Source organism: Rhinopithecus roxellana, chromosome 2 (assembly GCF_007565055.1).
Source record: "Rhinopithecus roxellana isolate Shanxi Qingling chromosome 2, ASM756505v1, whole genome shotgun sequence".
NCBI lineage: Eukaryota > Metazoa > Chordata > Mammalia > Primates > Cercopithecidae > Rhinopithecus > Rhinopithecus roxellana.
This window is the reverse complement of record NC_044550.1, coordinates 37,002,246-37,017,395: the sequence shown is the minus strand read 5'-3', so window position 1 is coordinate 37,017,395 and position 15,150 is coordinate 37,002,246. Positions and strand designations below refer to the sequence as shown.

The 15,150-nt window shown below is 41.0% G+C and overlaps 1 protein-coding gene across 1 annotated transcript in view; it reads left to right on the top strand.

The window, feature by feature from the left end:
- Positions 1-1,978, top strand: part of FAM47E (family with sequence similarity 47 member E) — a 31,328-nt gene extending 29,350 nt beyond the window's left edge. Inside the window, exon 8 of the mRNA XM_010361236.2 lies at positions 1,913-1,978. Coding sequence (XP_010359538.2) covers positions 1,913-1,978 — 66 coding nt within the window. The remainder of the gene's footprint in view (positions 1-1,912) is intronic.
- Positions 1,979-15,150: the final 13,172 nt, after the last annotated feature.

Below are 15,150 nucleotides of genomic sequence, written 5' to 3'. Positions count from 1 at the left end.
GTTTCTGCTACTGTCAGAGATACTATTTCCCTGCTGATCTTTGACTCATCTTCCTTGGGTTTGGCCTCAATAGGAGGTCTATGTACAGGGCATGGACCTTGCAAATTCCAACTGTTATTCAACACCCTGAATTTTCTAGGATGTTTTCAAGTCTCCTTTACATGCTTGTCTAAGGACAAAGAGCTGTGGCTTGGGTTAGGACAAAATAGAGTTGGGATTTGCAATTTTATCATTACACTATTAGCTCTGCCTCAAGTGGAAACGGGCTAAGGCAAAAGTTCACTTCCTGGGGAGCCTGGCCAGTGTCGTCTGTCTTTTTTTCCTTTCTTCTTTTCTGCCTCCTGGTTTCCCCTTACTAACTTGTAAAGCTAACCCCAGCATCTCCACACAATGTGGTCCCCCTTTGGACAATCACTTGTAACGGGTGGGGTGGGAGGTTGGCAGAAGGGAACATGGAGTGGGAGGGCCTGCTGCCTCAAGCAGTGTGCCCAGATTAGCTCTGTTACTGCAGCAGGAGACAAGATAGGCATCTAGGGCTGAAGTCATAGCTGATAACGTCATGCATTTGTCCACTGTCCTCTGTGTGCACATACCTTGGGGTCTTTAGGGAACAGTGCAACTGAGATGGTCAGAAGTTCCTGGAAATGGGAGATTTGATTTCTGCTTTTCCAAGAGTGATAGAACTAACAATAGCTGATACTGCTATTAAATAAATGTAGGACCAAGTTCAGAATCAGACAAGTTTCAAAGTTAAATCAGGCAAGTCTAGAGCATGAGATGGAGATTTGAGATTGAGAAACTCCATTATAGAACTGGTTTGGAGGAACTCCTTTAGTTTGAACATCAATACTAGGTCTGCTAGATATATTTAATGTACTTATACAAATAACTGCCTAATCTGTGTATGAGGCTTGCATAACTATATTTATATATAATATATAACATATAAAATATGCATATGTAGCTTTAATGTTACATAATTATGTGTTTACATGTCCATATTAGGTATGTGAAGATATACTTCTGTGGTATATGTGTGTGTATATATAAATCCTTATTTGCTGTTGATATTACTCATTTTTGTATCTTAACATTTTTAATGGCAAACAGATTTCTTTTTTCATTTTGATGTGTCTCCTGTTGATTCAGTCCATGCTATTGATGAACATTTAGTTCAGTTTTGGGCAAAAGGAAGCATGCCTGACACACTGGCTATCCTCTTTTCAGTCACATTGACTAGAGAAATTATGCCCCTGGTCACAACAGAGTCCTCTGAGAACACTGGTCACTCAAAACCCTACAATATTTTGTCCCTTTATTCTTACATCTTATATTCTTATTTTATCAATAAAATTTCAACTGAAAGAGAAAAGGGACTCTATCACAGGGAACAAGATATATATGCATATACACACACAGGGTTTATAAATATGTATGTGTGTATACACAGTTATTTCTTACTTAAATCTATATGTGAACATTCTTTTTTTAACCTCCTGTATATATATACATTCACATATGTTACGTGAACATACGCACTTACCTACACATTCCAGTATTTGCTGCTGGATTATATACTTGATGCATCACCCACAGCCTCATTCCCTCTGCTGCACAGATGGGTCCCAAGCCTTAGTAGCAGGGATGGGCAGCACAAGGCTATATTGAGCTGGGCTGGGCCAGACTTGGGCACAGAACAAGTGTGAATTCCATCTGAGTGTTTCTGATACTGTGTGACTACCTTCCAAAGACCAGCATCTATCACGGTCAGATTATTAACATTTTTTGCGTAGTGTAAAGATATATATTAGAGTGTGAAAGTTTGAGTTGGGTATGGTAGTGATTGTGGGGAGGACTGTACTGTACAAGTTTTGTTTGTCAGTCTAATGAAGGTTCTCTCATTTTTTTTTAGTTCCTTGAGAATATGTATATTGGGAAGGAATGTAAACGTGCATGTAGTAAGACTCCTATAAAATGAACTCAAGCATAGAAGAATCACAGGAGAATGATTAGGCAGATTTTATTACTACGTACTTGGCTTTTTCTCTGTCTCCTTTTAAAGATTAAACAGAATTTGTGATGAGTGTCCCACTGTGGATGTTGAACTTTGACTTGGCAACATCTGTAAACGTAGTACCTGATGGTTATAAACATTTCTCAGTGGATTTCTGCTTCAGTTAATCAACATTTTGTATACTTTATCACCTGTGAGATCAATATTCACATGTAATCTTCTCACATTTTTGTAGCACTGTGAATATTATATAGGTATATCAACTATTTGTAAAAATAAATAAAGCCATAAATAAAAACAGAATTACTCTATTGCTTTTTTCCCAGGTTCTTCCCCTGGTATTGAGTGAGTACCTCCTTTCTTTTTCCTTTACAATATTATTTTCTTTCATTTTGAATTAAATTTACTGAGTTATTTTTTCCTTTTGTCGACATTGCCATGGGTGAATATTGTCTGTTTGGCCCCACTAAATCTTATGTTGCAGCTTGATCCCCAGTGTTGGAGGTGGGGACTGGTTTGAGGTGTTTCAGTCAGGGGGGTGGATCTCTCATGAATGACTTGGTGCCATTCTCACAGGAGTGAGTGAATTCTCACTCTTAGTTCCTGTGAGAACTGGTTATTGTAAAGAGCTTGGCTCCTCCTCCTCTCTCTTGTGAATAAAGTGGCACATGCCAGCTCCCCTTTGATTTTTGCCACAAGTGGAAGAATCCTGAAGCCCTCACCAGAAGCAGATGCTGGTACCATGCTTCCTGTACACCCTGTAGAGCTGTGAACCAAGTAAATTTCTTCTCTTAAAGATTACCCAGCCTCAAGTATTCCTTTGCAGCAACACAAATGGACTAAGACAGGCATGTTAGTGTTGATAATAAATGTGTATCTATAACATAAGGGCATAGGTCAGAAGGTTTAATGGAAACTCAAGGTGACATGTATTTTAATTACCTTTAAAAAATTATATTTTCTTTAAAAATGTTAATACTGTCTGGATGTGACCACTCACATCTATAATCCCAGTGCTTTGGGAGGTCGAGTCAGGAGGATGGCTTGAATCCAGTAGTTCAAGGCTGCAGTGAACTATAATCATGACAGTGCCTTTCAGCCTAGGTGACAGAGTGAGATCCTGTCTCTAAAAAAAAGTTAATGCTTATATTGGGAAAATCAGAAAACATAGACTAGCAAAAAGGACATAGAAAATACTAATTCTTCCTATGCCTGTCTTTAATCTCTTAATCCCATCATCTTCATAAGCTGAGGATGTATGTCACCTCAGGACCCTGTGATGATTGCATTAACTGTACAAATTGTTTGTAAAACATGTGTGTTTGAACAGTATGAAATCAGGGCACCCTGAAAAAGAACAGAATAACAGCGATTTTCAGGGAACAAGGAAAGATAACCATAAGATCTGACTGTTGGCAGGGTCAGGCAGAATAGAGCCATATTTTTCTTCCTGCAGGTAGCCTATAAATGGACGTGTGAGTAGGAGAAATATCGCTGAATTCTTTTCCCAGCAAAGAATTTTAATAATTGATAACCCTGGGGAAGGAATGCATTCCCAGGGGTAGGCCTATAGATGACCACTCTGGGAGTGTCTGTCTTATGCGGTTGAGATAAGGGACGAAATATGCCCTGGTCTCCTGTAGTGCCCTCAGGCTTACTAGGATTGAGAAATTCCAGCCTGGTAAATTCTAGTCAGACTGGTTGTCTGCTCTCAAACCCTGTTTCCTGTTAAGATGTTTATCAAGACAATGCATGTACAGCAGGACATAGGCCGTCATTGGTAATTCTAATTTTGCCCTTGCCTTGTGATCCTGCTCTGCCCTTTTGCCTTGTGATCTTTTATTACCCTTTGAACCATGTGATCTCTGTGACCCACTCCCTATTCCTTTTGAAATCCCTAATAAAAACTTGCTGGTTTTGCAGCTCAGGATCACCATCACAGTCCTACCAATATGTGATGACATCCCCAGAGGCCCAGCTATAAAATTTCTCTCTTTGTACTATTTCTCTTTATTTCTCAGACTGGTTGACACTTAGGGAAAATAGAAAAGAACCTACTTTGAAATATTGGGGGCTGGTTCCCCAATACATAGATACAACACTAGTGTCAGCACCTTAACCAGCAGCAGCATCCATGTCCAGTGTGGGTTCTGCCTACTCATCTCAGGGTCTCCGATGAGGCACTTGACTGGTGGAGCCAGATCCATGCCTATGAGTGAGGTGGGCAGAGAAAAGTAGTATATGGCATTTCCAGCTCCTACAGTGTAAGGGAACTCTGCCCCCATAGGTCAGGGAGTTCAGGTGCCTCTTAGACTATGGAGTTCAGATTACTAGCCTTTTGAATGCCCAATATCAGTATCTACTTTTTTTTCATAAAGAAAAAAGCATAAGAAACAAACAAAAAACACTTTTCTTCTAATTAGTACAACCATCTCTCTTGCAGAAGAGGACACAATCATGTTCTCAAAAGTGATGAGTTCAAAGTTTTATCCATTACTCCATCTGCCTTCAAATACAAAATCCCTGGGGGGTGGCCTTTCATCCTCTGGGTCTGTCATGACCTCATCTCAGTAATCTGTATGCTGCACTGACTACCTAGTAAATTTGACCACTGACAACACACACTTAGTGGAGAAAGAGACAAGGGAAGAGGAAGAAACTTAAAAAAAAATGACATATACATGACATGGCACGAAAGAAAATGCAGATAGATGCAACAGTATTCATTTATACAAATGATCAAGAGGCCATAGTTGCTATATATAATTTCCCTTCTCCACTTCCCATTTCACATTCTTTTCACCTTTGGCCAGTCCCTTAACTGTTAGGAAATATTTACTTAAGGGAATGACCTAAACCTTTATTCACAAAGGGCCTGAGCCTTGGTGGTCCTAACCAGCCAGGACATTTTTATTAGAAGACATGACAACACTAGGTGGAACTCCAAGGGGTCCTTTGATTTCCATGACTCTATTGTCAATCAATTTCCAATTGTTATTGATGATTCATATAGCTCTCTGTTTTTCTTGTTCTTCAAGGATCACGAGGAGTCCATACAATGACCATGTGGCAGTCTCAGATTCTAATTCAATGGAACTATTATTTTTTTTCTACTGATAGACACCTTGTCTCAAATTTTTAAATCACCAGAACCCAGTTCATGGGGCTAAGAAGTAACAGTTTTGCAAGTGGTTCTGAAGGAGGTGCTCCTCCTGATGCTACACCCATGTATGCTGAATATGGGAAAAACAGCATGTATTGGTTGCTGGTACAAAATAAATAATGAATGTTGGTGTCGGCAGAAATTTGTTAGGCAGGGTCAGCAAATCCCAATCCAGAATAAGTTACTATTCCAGTAAAGATAAATTACTGCCCCTTTCATGATAATAGAAGAAGTCTGGGACATTCTTTGAACCCACTCTCTCAACAACCATTATGTCCCCCTTCTAGCTTGCCTTCCTACTGTAGAGGCTGGAAAACTAATGGCTGCATTTCCCAAACTCTCTTAATGTTTCAACTCATTAAAGTGCCCACATGTTTGGAAGTCCAAGGGAGCACCAAGGAGAGAGCTGATCCTCTGCAAGCCAGTCTGGCTTTCAGGTGCTGAGCAGCAGAGGCTACTGGAAGTGGTGGTCTGGAAAGAATCCACTTCTTTCCCCAGGCACATTGTTCCTGGCTTTGTTCCATTCAAGCCTAATTCATATCAGGGACTTTAGTTTTATTTCCTGGACAAATGAATATCATACAGAGGCAGTGGCCAGATCAGGTTTGAGAGGGAAATCCAAGTTGCTGAACCCCTGTGTAGCCTGTGTTTCTGCTACTATGCCTACTTGGCTCATTGGGCAACACTGGAGTGCCTGCAGAAAGGAGAGGGTTGCAGGGGCCAGGTCAACCTCTTCTCTTGACTGTTGAGCACTTCCTCTCCAGTGGAGGCCTTTGGGTGGCATTCACAAAGAACCAAATATCCTCATACTCTGGATTCATTCTCAGAGATCCCATAGATACCTCTTCCTCCAAACATCCTTGTCGCCGGACTTGCATTCTTGATCCTTCCATGTCTTGGCTGCTGAGCTATACCGTCAGCTAATGACCATTAACTGGTAATATCTGTACCTCATACCATTTTTCCTTTCAGACAAGGTGGTCAGCAAGATGAAATGCTTAAAATTCTGCCTTCTGGAAGATTCCCCTTTGTTGATCTTCAGGGCCACCCTCAAGTTGGGCTATAATGTTGCCATAGTCCACTTGTGGCTGGTACTATCATATTGTGCTGGTTGCTGTCTAGTCAGTTGGACTTAGAGAACATACCATGAAGTCAGAGGTGTAGGCTGAGGAAGAAATGGTAATGTGGTAGGAGTGGGAACACCTTGGAATTTGTTGTGTCTGCAATTTCTGCTCAAGCCCGATCTTATATAGGAAACTTTCACTTGATCATAAGAAGCAATACAATTTGGTAATTTAATATGTGTACTTTGAAGCCAGAGAGCCTGTGTTCTAACCAAGTCCTGCCACTTATTAGATATATGGCTATGGTCAAATTGCTTTTATCCTCTCTCTGCTTCAATTTTCTCATCTAAAATAGGAATGATTACAATAACAGTACTATTTCCCAGAAATGTGGTGAGGATTAAAGGAAATGTTACAAGTGAAGTACTTAGAGCAGAGCTTGGCACGCTGTGCACACACACTAAATGTTAGCTGACTTTATGGCGTGGTGGATCAGGTAGCCCCCAGCTTATTATGAGCACTAGCCATGAGATTAGGCTGCTGTATTTACCAGTGCCCAGCAACAAGCCAAGATCTGTTTCTCAAAAGAAGAAAAGTTACATGCCACAGAATCCGTGGCTTGCCTGCAAAACTCTGAGAGCCTGTGCTGGATGTTCCAAAGCTCTGTTCCAAAGCTGCATTCAGCAGCCTTATCTGCCACAGGCATTTCAATAACATCGGATCCACTGGATCAGAAGACAGAGCTTCCTGGAACAGCGAGAAAGCATACTCCTGCTTAAGGCTGCACTCAAAATTGGCAACCTCTCAGATTATTGAAAAAACGAGCTGAAATAGCATGTCTAAATCTGGCCTCCAAAATTCAAAGACAAGTGCAAGCAGCACACCGTTACAGCGTATTTCCAACACCCAGTTATAATACATATAAATAATCTAAGGAGCATAGATAATAATAAAAAGTTGTCAACTAGGAAGTGATGAGTTTGTAATTATCTTTGTTTTTCACATCATTTATTTAACTGTAAGTATATACAATTTGTTTTAATAACGGTTGTGTTTAGCAGTCAGCTCACTAAATTCTTGAAACTTTGTCAGTTGACCTTTGTGAGTTGGTACAACCTGTCTCTAGTACCTTATTGACTGTAGAATTCAAGGCAATGAGGGAAGTTAGGAGCAAAGAATGAAGAGAATTGGTTTCCCCTACCTCCAGTAAGGTTACTACCACAAAGAATAACATTACAGAGTCTTCATGAAAGATGGAAAAAGCCTCATCATGAAGGGAGATTTTCTCTGATGAGGAAGGCTGCATTAATTCAGGTGTGCCAAGAAGCAGATGGCAAGATGGGAATAGATGTTCATGAGCTTTACTGAGGGAAGGAATGGGAAAAGATAGAGAGAGGCTTTAGACTATAATGCCTGTTTTATATCCGTGGAAGGAATAAGGAAAGAGGATTGGTATAAGAAGAATCTTGGACTGCAGTACAATTCAAATAAAGGTTTCACCAGTCCAGTGTGAAGTCCTCAAGCTGAAGTTGCCTAGAGGAGGAGTTTCACATATTGCCAGAATGGGACTACCTTGGTGCTTCTGGTATGCTCAGTCATTGGCTAGGGGTAGCCATTGAGAAGCATGGCCTCAGTGTGAGGATGGAGGATCCAGGGAGGCAGCAATTTGGTCCACCAGCCAACGATGCTCTCTGCAGCAGATGATCTGAGTAGCATATTTTCATAGGGTTGGGAGTTTAGGGTACTTGGAGCCCACCATACCTTCCCATATATTCCCATTTCAGGATTCAGGGTCTCATTTTTTCCAAACAATGTTCTGTCTTCACATAAGGTATCCTACAAAGCTGTGATTCAAATGATGTCTTAACTTGGCAAACTAAACAGTCAATTATCTCTCTCTCTCCCAGTTCAACAGTTTCAAGACATGATATTTCTTTAGAAAATTCCAAAGAGCCCCTGATTTGGGGATTTGTGTTTGTTTTAAAGTATGTCCATAAATTGGCTGGGCCCAGTGGCTCACGCCTGTAATCCCAGCACTTTGGGAGGCCAAGGCAGGTGGATCACGAGGTCAGGAGATCGAGACCATTCTGGCTAACATGGTGAAACCCTGTCTCTACTAAAAATGCAAAAAATTAGCCGGGCATGGTGGTGGGTGCCTATAGTCCCAGCTACTCGGGAGGCTGAGGCAGGAGAATGGTGTGAACCCTGGAGGTGGAGCTTGCAGTGAGCCAAGATCACCAGCCTGGGCGACAGAGCAAGACTCTGTAAAAAAAAACAAAAACAAAAACAAAAACAAAAAAAAAACTCCACAAATTATTTGATGCTTTTTCAAAATGTGGTGTCTAATTCCCTCCACTCAAGTGTAGTTAGTGACTGTAGTTAGTGGGCTGTACTTAGTGACTTGCTTCTAATGAAGACAATGTGGGAAAGGTGATGATGCCTGATTTCTAAGTCCTGATCACATCAGGTAAAATTGTGGCTTCCTTCTTGTTCTCACTTGGATCATCTGCTCTGGGAGTGTCTAGCTGCCATGTTGTGAGGACACTAAAGTTGTCTATGGAGAGGCCCACATAGCAAGGAGCTAAAGCCTTCTTCTAGCAGCCATGGGGCAAGCTATCTAGGAAGTGGATCCTCCAGTTCCTAGTAAGTCTTCAGATGAGACTGCAACCCCTGCTGACATCCTGGCTGCAGTCTTATGGGAGATCCTGAGCCAGAACCACTAAATTGTTCTTGAATTCTTGAATCACAGAAACCACTATAGTATTTGTTGTTTTAAGCCATTAAGTTTAAGATTTATTTGTTAAGCAGTAATAGGTAACTAATATTTTGTTACCTGGAAGTGGAGTGCTGCTATAATAGGAACCTAAAGTGTGGGAGGGAGAAGAACTGGGTAGTGGGGTGGAAGCTGGAAAATTTTGAGAAGAGTGTTAGTAAAAGCTTCAAGGGCCTTAGAAACACTGTTAGTAGAAGCCTTTGAGGAGGTGACAGCTTGTCGGAAAATGAGGTAAATGTTATTGGGAAGTGGGAGAAATGGTCTCCTTGTTATGAAATAGCATAAAGTTTAGCCACATGGAATGTAGAAAAGGCAGCTGATGAGCTGGATGATCTAAGGAAGGAGATTTTTATATAGAATGTTGAAGATACTGCCTGGTTTCCATTTGCTGCTTAAAGCAAAATGCAAGAAGAAATAGATAAGCTAAAGCAGGACAACTTAAAAAGAGGAACCAGGATTTTGTGGTTTTGAAAATGTCTAGCCTCTTGGATAGCAGATAATGTTTAAATTAAGGAATAGTTTGGGGCAAAGATAAAATCCAGGACATTGCCAGGAAAACATGGTCTAAAGAAGAATCCAAGGATGTAAGGATGTAACTGTTAAATCATTTGTTAAGACCTCAGAAAGATAAAAGTTGGTGCCTCAGCATACTGTTCAACTAGACAAAAGGCTCCCTAAAATTTTCTTAAATGTGCTACAGTTTCTCTTGATCAAACAAATAAAGCTTCCAAGAAGCTGAAGATGATTTTCTTCACCAGAAGCCCTGGTAGAGAAGGGCTTATCTTGAATTGATTTGTAGATTTGGCTTTTGAAAAATGGTGTGGACCCAATAAGAATCACTGGAAATCTGTAAAGTTTTTCAAAGAATTGTATTGGCATAAAAACTGCCAGCTTGGACTAAAAGGGACAAAGACAGTATGAAATGAAAAGAGGCCTCTGGATCTCCATAATTCTATTGGCAGAAAGCAGACTGAGAGAACTTCTCAGCTACACATATGTGTTTCCATTATAGAACAGATGACTCAGAGGACAGAACCAAGAAAGTGGAAACAAAGGCCATGGAGAATTATTCCTAGTTGAACAAAGTTCTAATTGAGGAACTTCTACAATTTCCTTGGCTGCTTTTCAGAATTGCCACAGAGCAGTGACTCCTATATGCCTCTATTTTCTCCTATTTTTGGAATAGGATTGTATATGGTGATTATATTGTGTCTGTTCTACCATTATATGTTGGGTGGTGTTACAGGGGTGGGGGTGGGAGGGATAGGCATGTACCTTTCTGTCTTCAGATTGAAAAGAAAGATATTAGAATAATTGTACTTAGGAAGTACATGTAAGCAGTCTCATCTGTACCTGCGCCTGGTTTAGATTCTAACATTCTGGATTCCAAGCTGATGCTGTAAAGGAGTTATGGGAGGATTTTGTAAGGGTGGGGCTGTGGGGTAAGTATATTTTGCATATGAAAAGAATGTAAATAATTTGTGGCTAGAGGACAGATTGGTCTTGTCGTAAAATATGTTCACAAATTCTGTGATACTCTTTTCTTCAAAAGATGAAGCTTAATTCTGCTTCTCTTGAGTGTGGGCTGTACTTAGTGGCTTGTTTCTAATGAATAGAATGTAGCAGAAGTAGCAATGTGTGATTCCAAAACTAGACTATAAAAGGCATTGTGTACCTTCTTTGCTTTCCCCGGGATCACACGCTCTGATGCAGATTTTCTCAGCCCAGGCAATATTGATGTTTTAGATAGAATTAGTCTTATTATTCTTTGTTGTGAGGGGCTGTTCTGTGCTTTGTAGAATATTTAATATTATCTCTGGCTTCTACTCAACCAAAATTTCCAGAAGTTGAATTGCTGTGTCAAAGGGTATATGTACATGCAGCTACACACACACACACACACACACACACACAACAGAAAACTGACTTAGCCCAGTTATCTCCTGGGGGACGAGCAATGGTGTGCTCACAGGGCCTGCTTTCAGTGTGGGCAGAATAGGCAGTAATACACATTCTGGTGACAAGAGGTGGGGAAGCCCTTCTTTCCTCCATCACCCTCCAAGGTAGGTGTGCAGGATATAAAATTCTTACATTAGAAATGCATTATTTGCCCACTTTTTAGTGGGATTATTAGTTCTTTTGCTATTGAGTTACTTGTATATTTTGGATATTTGTCCCTTGTTGGATGAATAGTTTGCAAATCCATAATGAAATCTAAGTTGGTCGTAGAATGAAATCCTATCATTTGCAGCAACAGATGAAACTGGAGGATATTATATTACGTGAAATAAGCCAAGCAAGGAAGACAAATATTGCATGTTCTCATTCATATCTAGGAGCTAAAAAAGTTGACCTCACGGAGGTAGAGGGCAAAATGATAGTTACTAGAGGCAGGGAAGGGTGTGTAGGGGGTGGGGGAGGAATAAAGAGAGAGGTTGGTTGGTTAATAAATACAGACAGTTAGAAGGAATTAATTGTAATATTTGATATCAGAGTAACAAAGTATTATATATTTCAAAATATCTAGAAGAGAGGACTTGAAATGTTCCCAACACATAGAATGCTGGATATTCTAAATATGCTGACTTGATCATTACACATTCTGTGCATGTAACAAATACCACATGTACCCCATAAAAATGTACAAATATGACATATCAATAAAAAATGTATTCTTTTAGTTTGTCCTCCCTCTAGACTGATTTTATTTATTTATTTATTTATTTTTTGAGATGGAGTCTCGCTCTGTCGCCCAGGCTGGAGTGCAGTGGCCGGATCTCAGCTCACTGCAAGCTCCGCCTCCCGGGTTCACGCCATTCTCCTGCCTCAGCCTCCTGAGTAGCTGGGATTACAGGCGCCCACCACCACACCAGGCTAATTTTTGTATTTTTAGTAGAGACGGGGTTTCGCCGTGTTAGCCAGGATGGTCTCGATCTCCTGACCTTGTGATCCACCCGTCTCGGCCTCCCAAAGTGCTGGGATTACAGGCTTGAGCCACCGTGCCCGGCCTCTAGACTGATTTTAAAATATCAAACAAATTCACTGTAAGGTATTGGTGACATAACTTTCTTTTTGACAAATGTTCACAGATAACAATATTTACAATGCCATGGTTTTGGGTGGATGGGTGGAATCAGAAAGCAGTTAAAGAATAATACTGTGGCCGGGCATGGTGGCTCACGCCTGTAATCCCAGCACTTTGAGAGGCTGAGGTGGGTGGGTCACAAGGTCAGGAGTTCGAGGTCAGCCTGACCAACATGGTGAAACCCCGTCTCTACTAAAAAAAAAAAAAAATACGAAAATTACCCAGGTGTGGTAGCAGGTGTCCTACCAGGTGTGGTAGCTACTCAGGAGGCTGAAGCAGGAGAATCACTTGAACCTGGAAGGCAGAGATTGCAGTGAGCCGAGATTGTGCCACTGCACTCCAGTGTGGGCGATAGAGTGAGACTCTGTCTCACACACAAAAAAGAATAATACCGAAGAGGAAGAAGACAAGAAATGAGATAAAGGGACACCCCAAACTTTGCCCTCATGGTGGCTTTACTAGATCTGTCCTGGTCTAATCGACCTCATTCTCTCCCAAGAAGATAACTGTGAATTCTTTTTAAAAAAATCTCTTGCACATTTACATCCTATATTTTGGTAGTACATGCTAGTGCTTGACCATTCTCGATATTCGTTTATTCATTCACTGAACAAATACATATTTGAGCCTCTACCGTGTAGGACACTAGGCACCCTATAGTCACTGGGAGAAACCTATAAATTCCCTGCCCTTGTGAGCTTACAATCCAGGGAGGGAAACACAACTTTAATCAAAGAAGATAATATGGAGAGTGACACGGGCAATTAATGGGGTGCAGGGATGGAGAATAGCAGGGGGCAGGCCTGCGGGAATGAGGGTGAGGGCCAACTTTGGTTGGGGAGGATCTCTCTGAGGAGAAATCTGGCCTACATTCTCTCCAGTAACAGTGTGCACCTGGTGGGAATTGGGAGTCTTTCACTCATTATTACAGTTATTTGAATTGTATCTAATTGTGTGAGGAGCTGGAGTGCATGGCATGGCCCGGGAGGTCTGACTGGAGGAAGCAGAGATTGCCAATGGCACCCATGGGCTCTTCCCTTTTCTGTGTGCTGGGCCCGCTGCCCTTGCCTTGGACGCTCCCTGACTCCACCCTTCAAAAATTGCCTGTTCTCCTCTTCCTTCCTCTCTCGTATTTCCCTCCATTCTTCCTCACTTCCTCTTTAAGCCTGCAAGGTTTGAGTTCACCTTATTCCTTAGTCTCCTTGCTACTTACAGTGAGGCCAACAGACCAATATCAACTGGCAGCTTGTTAGGAAAGCGGAATCCAGGCCCCACCCTGGACCTCTTTATTTATTCATTCATTCTCCTTTTATCCCAACTCCTATTCCTATGCTTTTGCTCACCAAAGCCACTTCCTTTAATGTGGTAAGAATTGTCCCTAAATATGCATGTATCTTTGAAGCCTCAGTAGTGCTATTTTGAGTGTTTATGTATTTTCAACTTGCATAAATATTATTGTACTGTAAGTCATTGTTTCTTGCCTTTCTAGTCACCATTATGTATTTAAGATTTAATTACGTTGTGTGTAGATCTTGTTCATTGTTCTAACTACTGCATAGTATTTCATAGGCATCTACTGCATTTTACTTAGTTATTACCCTATGATGAACAGCAAGGGGGCCTCGAACTTGCCGTTGGCCCAAGTAACACTGTATGTCCCTTATAGTCTTGTGCACATTTTTCCCTGGGCCTACATGTTGAGGCGTGGGATTGCACAGCCATCGGCTCTATGCGTACTTAGCTTCACAACACTCTTCCAGAGCGTTTGCACCTGTTGACTCTCCCAACAGCAGCACCACGCATTTTCTTTCTAATATTTATCTCTCTGGTGGATGTAAAATGGCATATCATTGTTTTAATTTGTATTTATATGACTATCAATGAGTTTAAACATTTTTGTGTCTAATTTTATTCAGCCAAAAATTACTGTGCCTATTATGTTCCAGACATTGTTCTGGGCACTGAGGAAAGAGCATCCCTCGTCCATTTTTCATATTGGATCTTGTGTCTTTTTCTTGTCAATTTGTAAGAGTTCGTTGTAGAGCTAGGTATTCATTTCTTGTCAGTTTTAGACAACACAAATATCTTCCCCCAGTTTGGCTCTATCTGATAACTGTTTATGGCACCCTTCATTGACCAGGTAGCATCATTTTAATGAAGTCAAAAAAGTTTTTTTGGCCTCCTATGTTAGGCAATGTCACATTGCCAGTTTCCTGGATTTTGTTCTATTCATAGTTTTGCCATTTACATTTAGGACTTTATTTCATCTGGAGTTCATCATTTATGTGGTACAAAGTAGTAATCCAGCTTTATTTTTCTGTAGATAGTGAGCTAGTTGCCTAACACAGATCTCCTTTTCTAAAGTATTCATGACTTAGCATGACTGATGTCAGCCTTGAGTCTATTCTGGAACTAAGATGAGTCAGAGGTTTGCAGACAGTTTCAGTTAGAAAATGTCTCTGTGAAACCTGAAACTGGGCAGCTCCAATGTGACTGCTTTGCAGAGAGGTTGTACTTGCGGTTAATGTTATGTAGTTCCCTAGGAGCCAGACATCTGACAGCAATGGACAGGTGCTGAGGGTGATAAGTGCATTCCCCTAATGGAGAGAGGGTTTGCAGAGAGTTACTACAGACCAAGAACAAGTCTGAAAGTCACCACAAACACTGAAACACTCCCATAAGGGTTCTGTAGTGTCACACATCCAAATTGGCACACTCACTTCTAAAACCTATGCTTTGAAATTTGAACATAGTTTAAGAATCCTCAGATTTCAGTGAAGCTAGGGTTTCAGAGCATGGGTCCTGGGGGTCAGAACACCAGGTTCAAAATCCCAGCTTGGTCACTTATTAACTGTATGACCTTGGACAGATTACTTCCCTCCAAGCATTCCATTCATAACGATGAGATAATCTTTATAAAGCACTTAGCCTGGTGCCGGCATATTTTAGTTATTCAATGAACAAAAACAATAAAAAGAAGGCCTATTAGATGATAGACTTGACATTCCAGGGAATACAAAGATGACCAAGCTGTGACCAGCAAGGGATTTA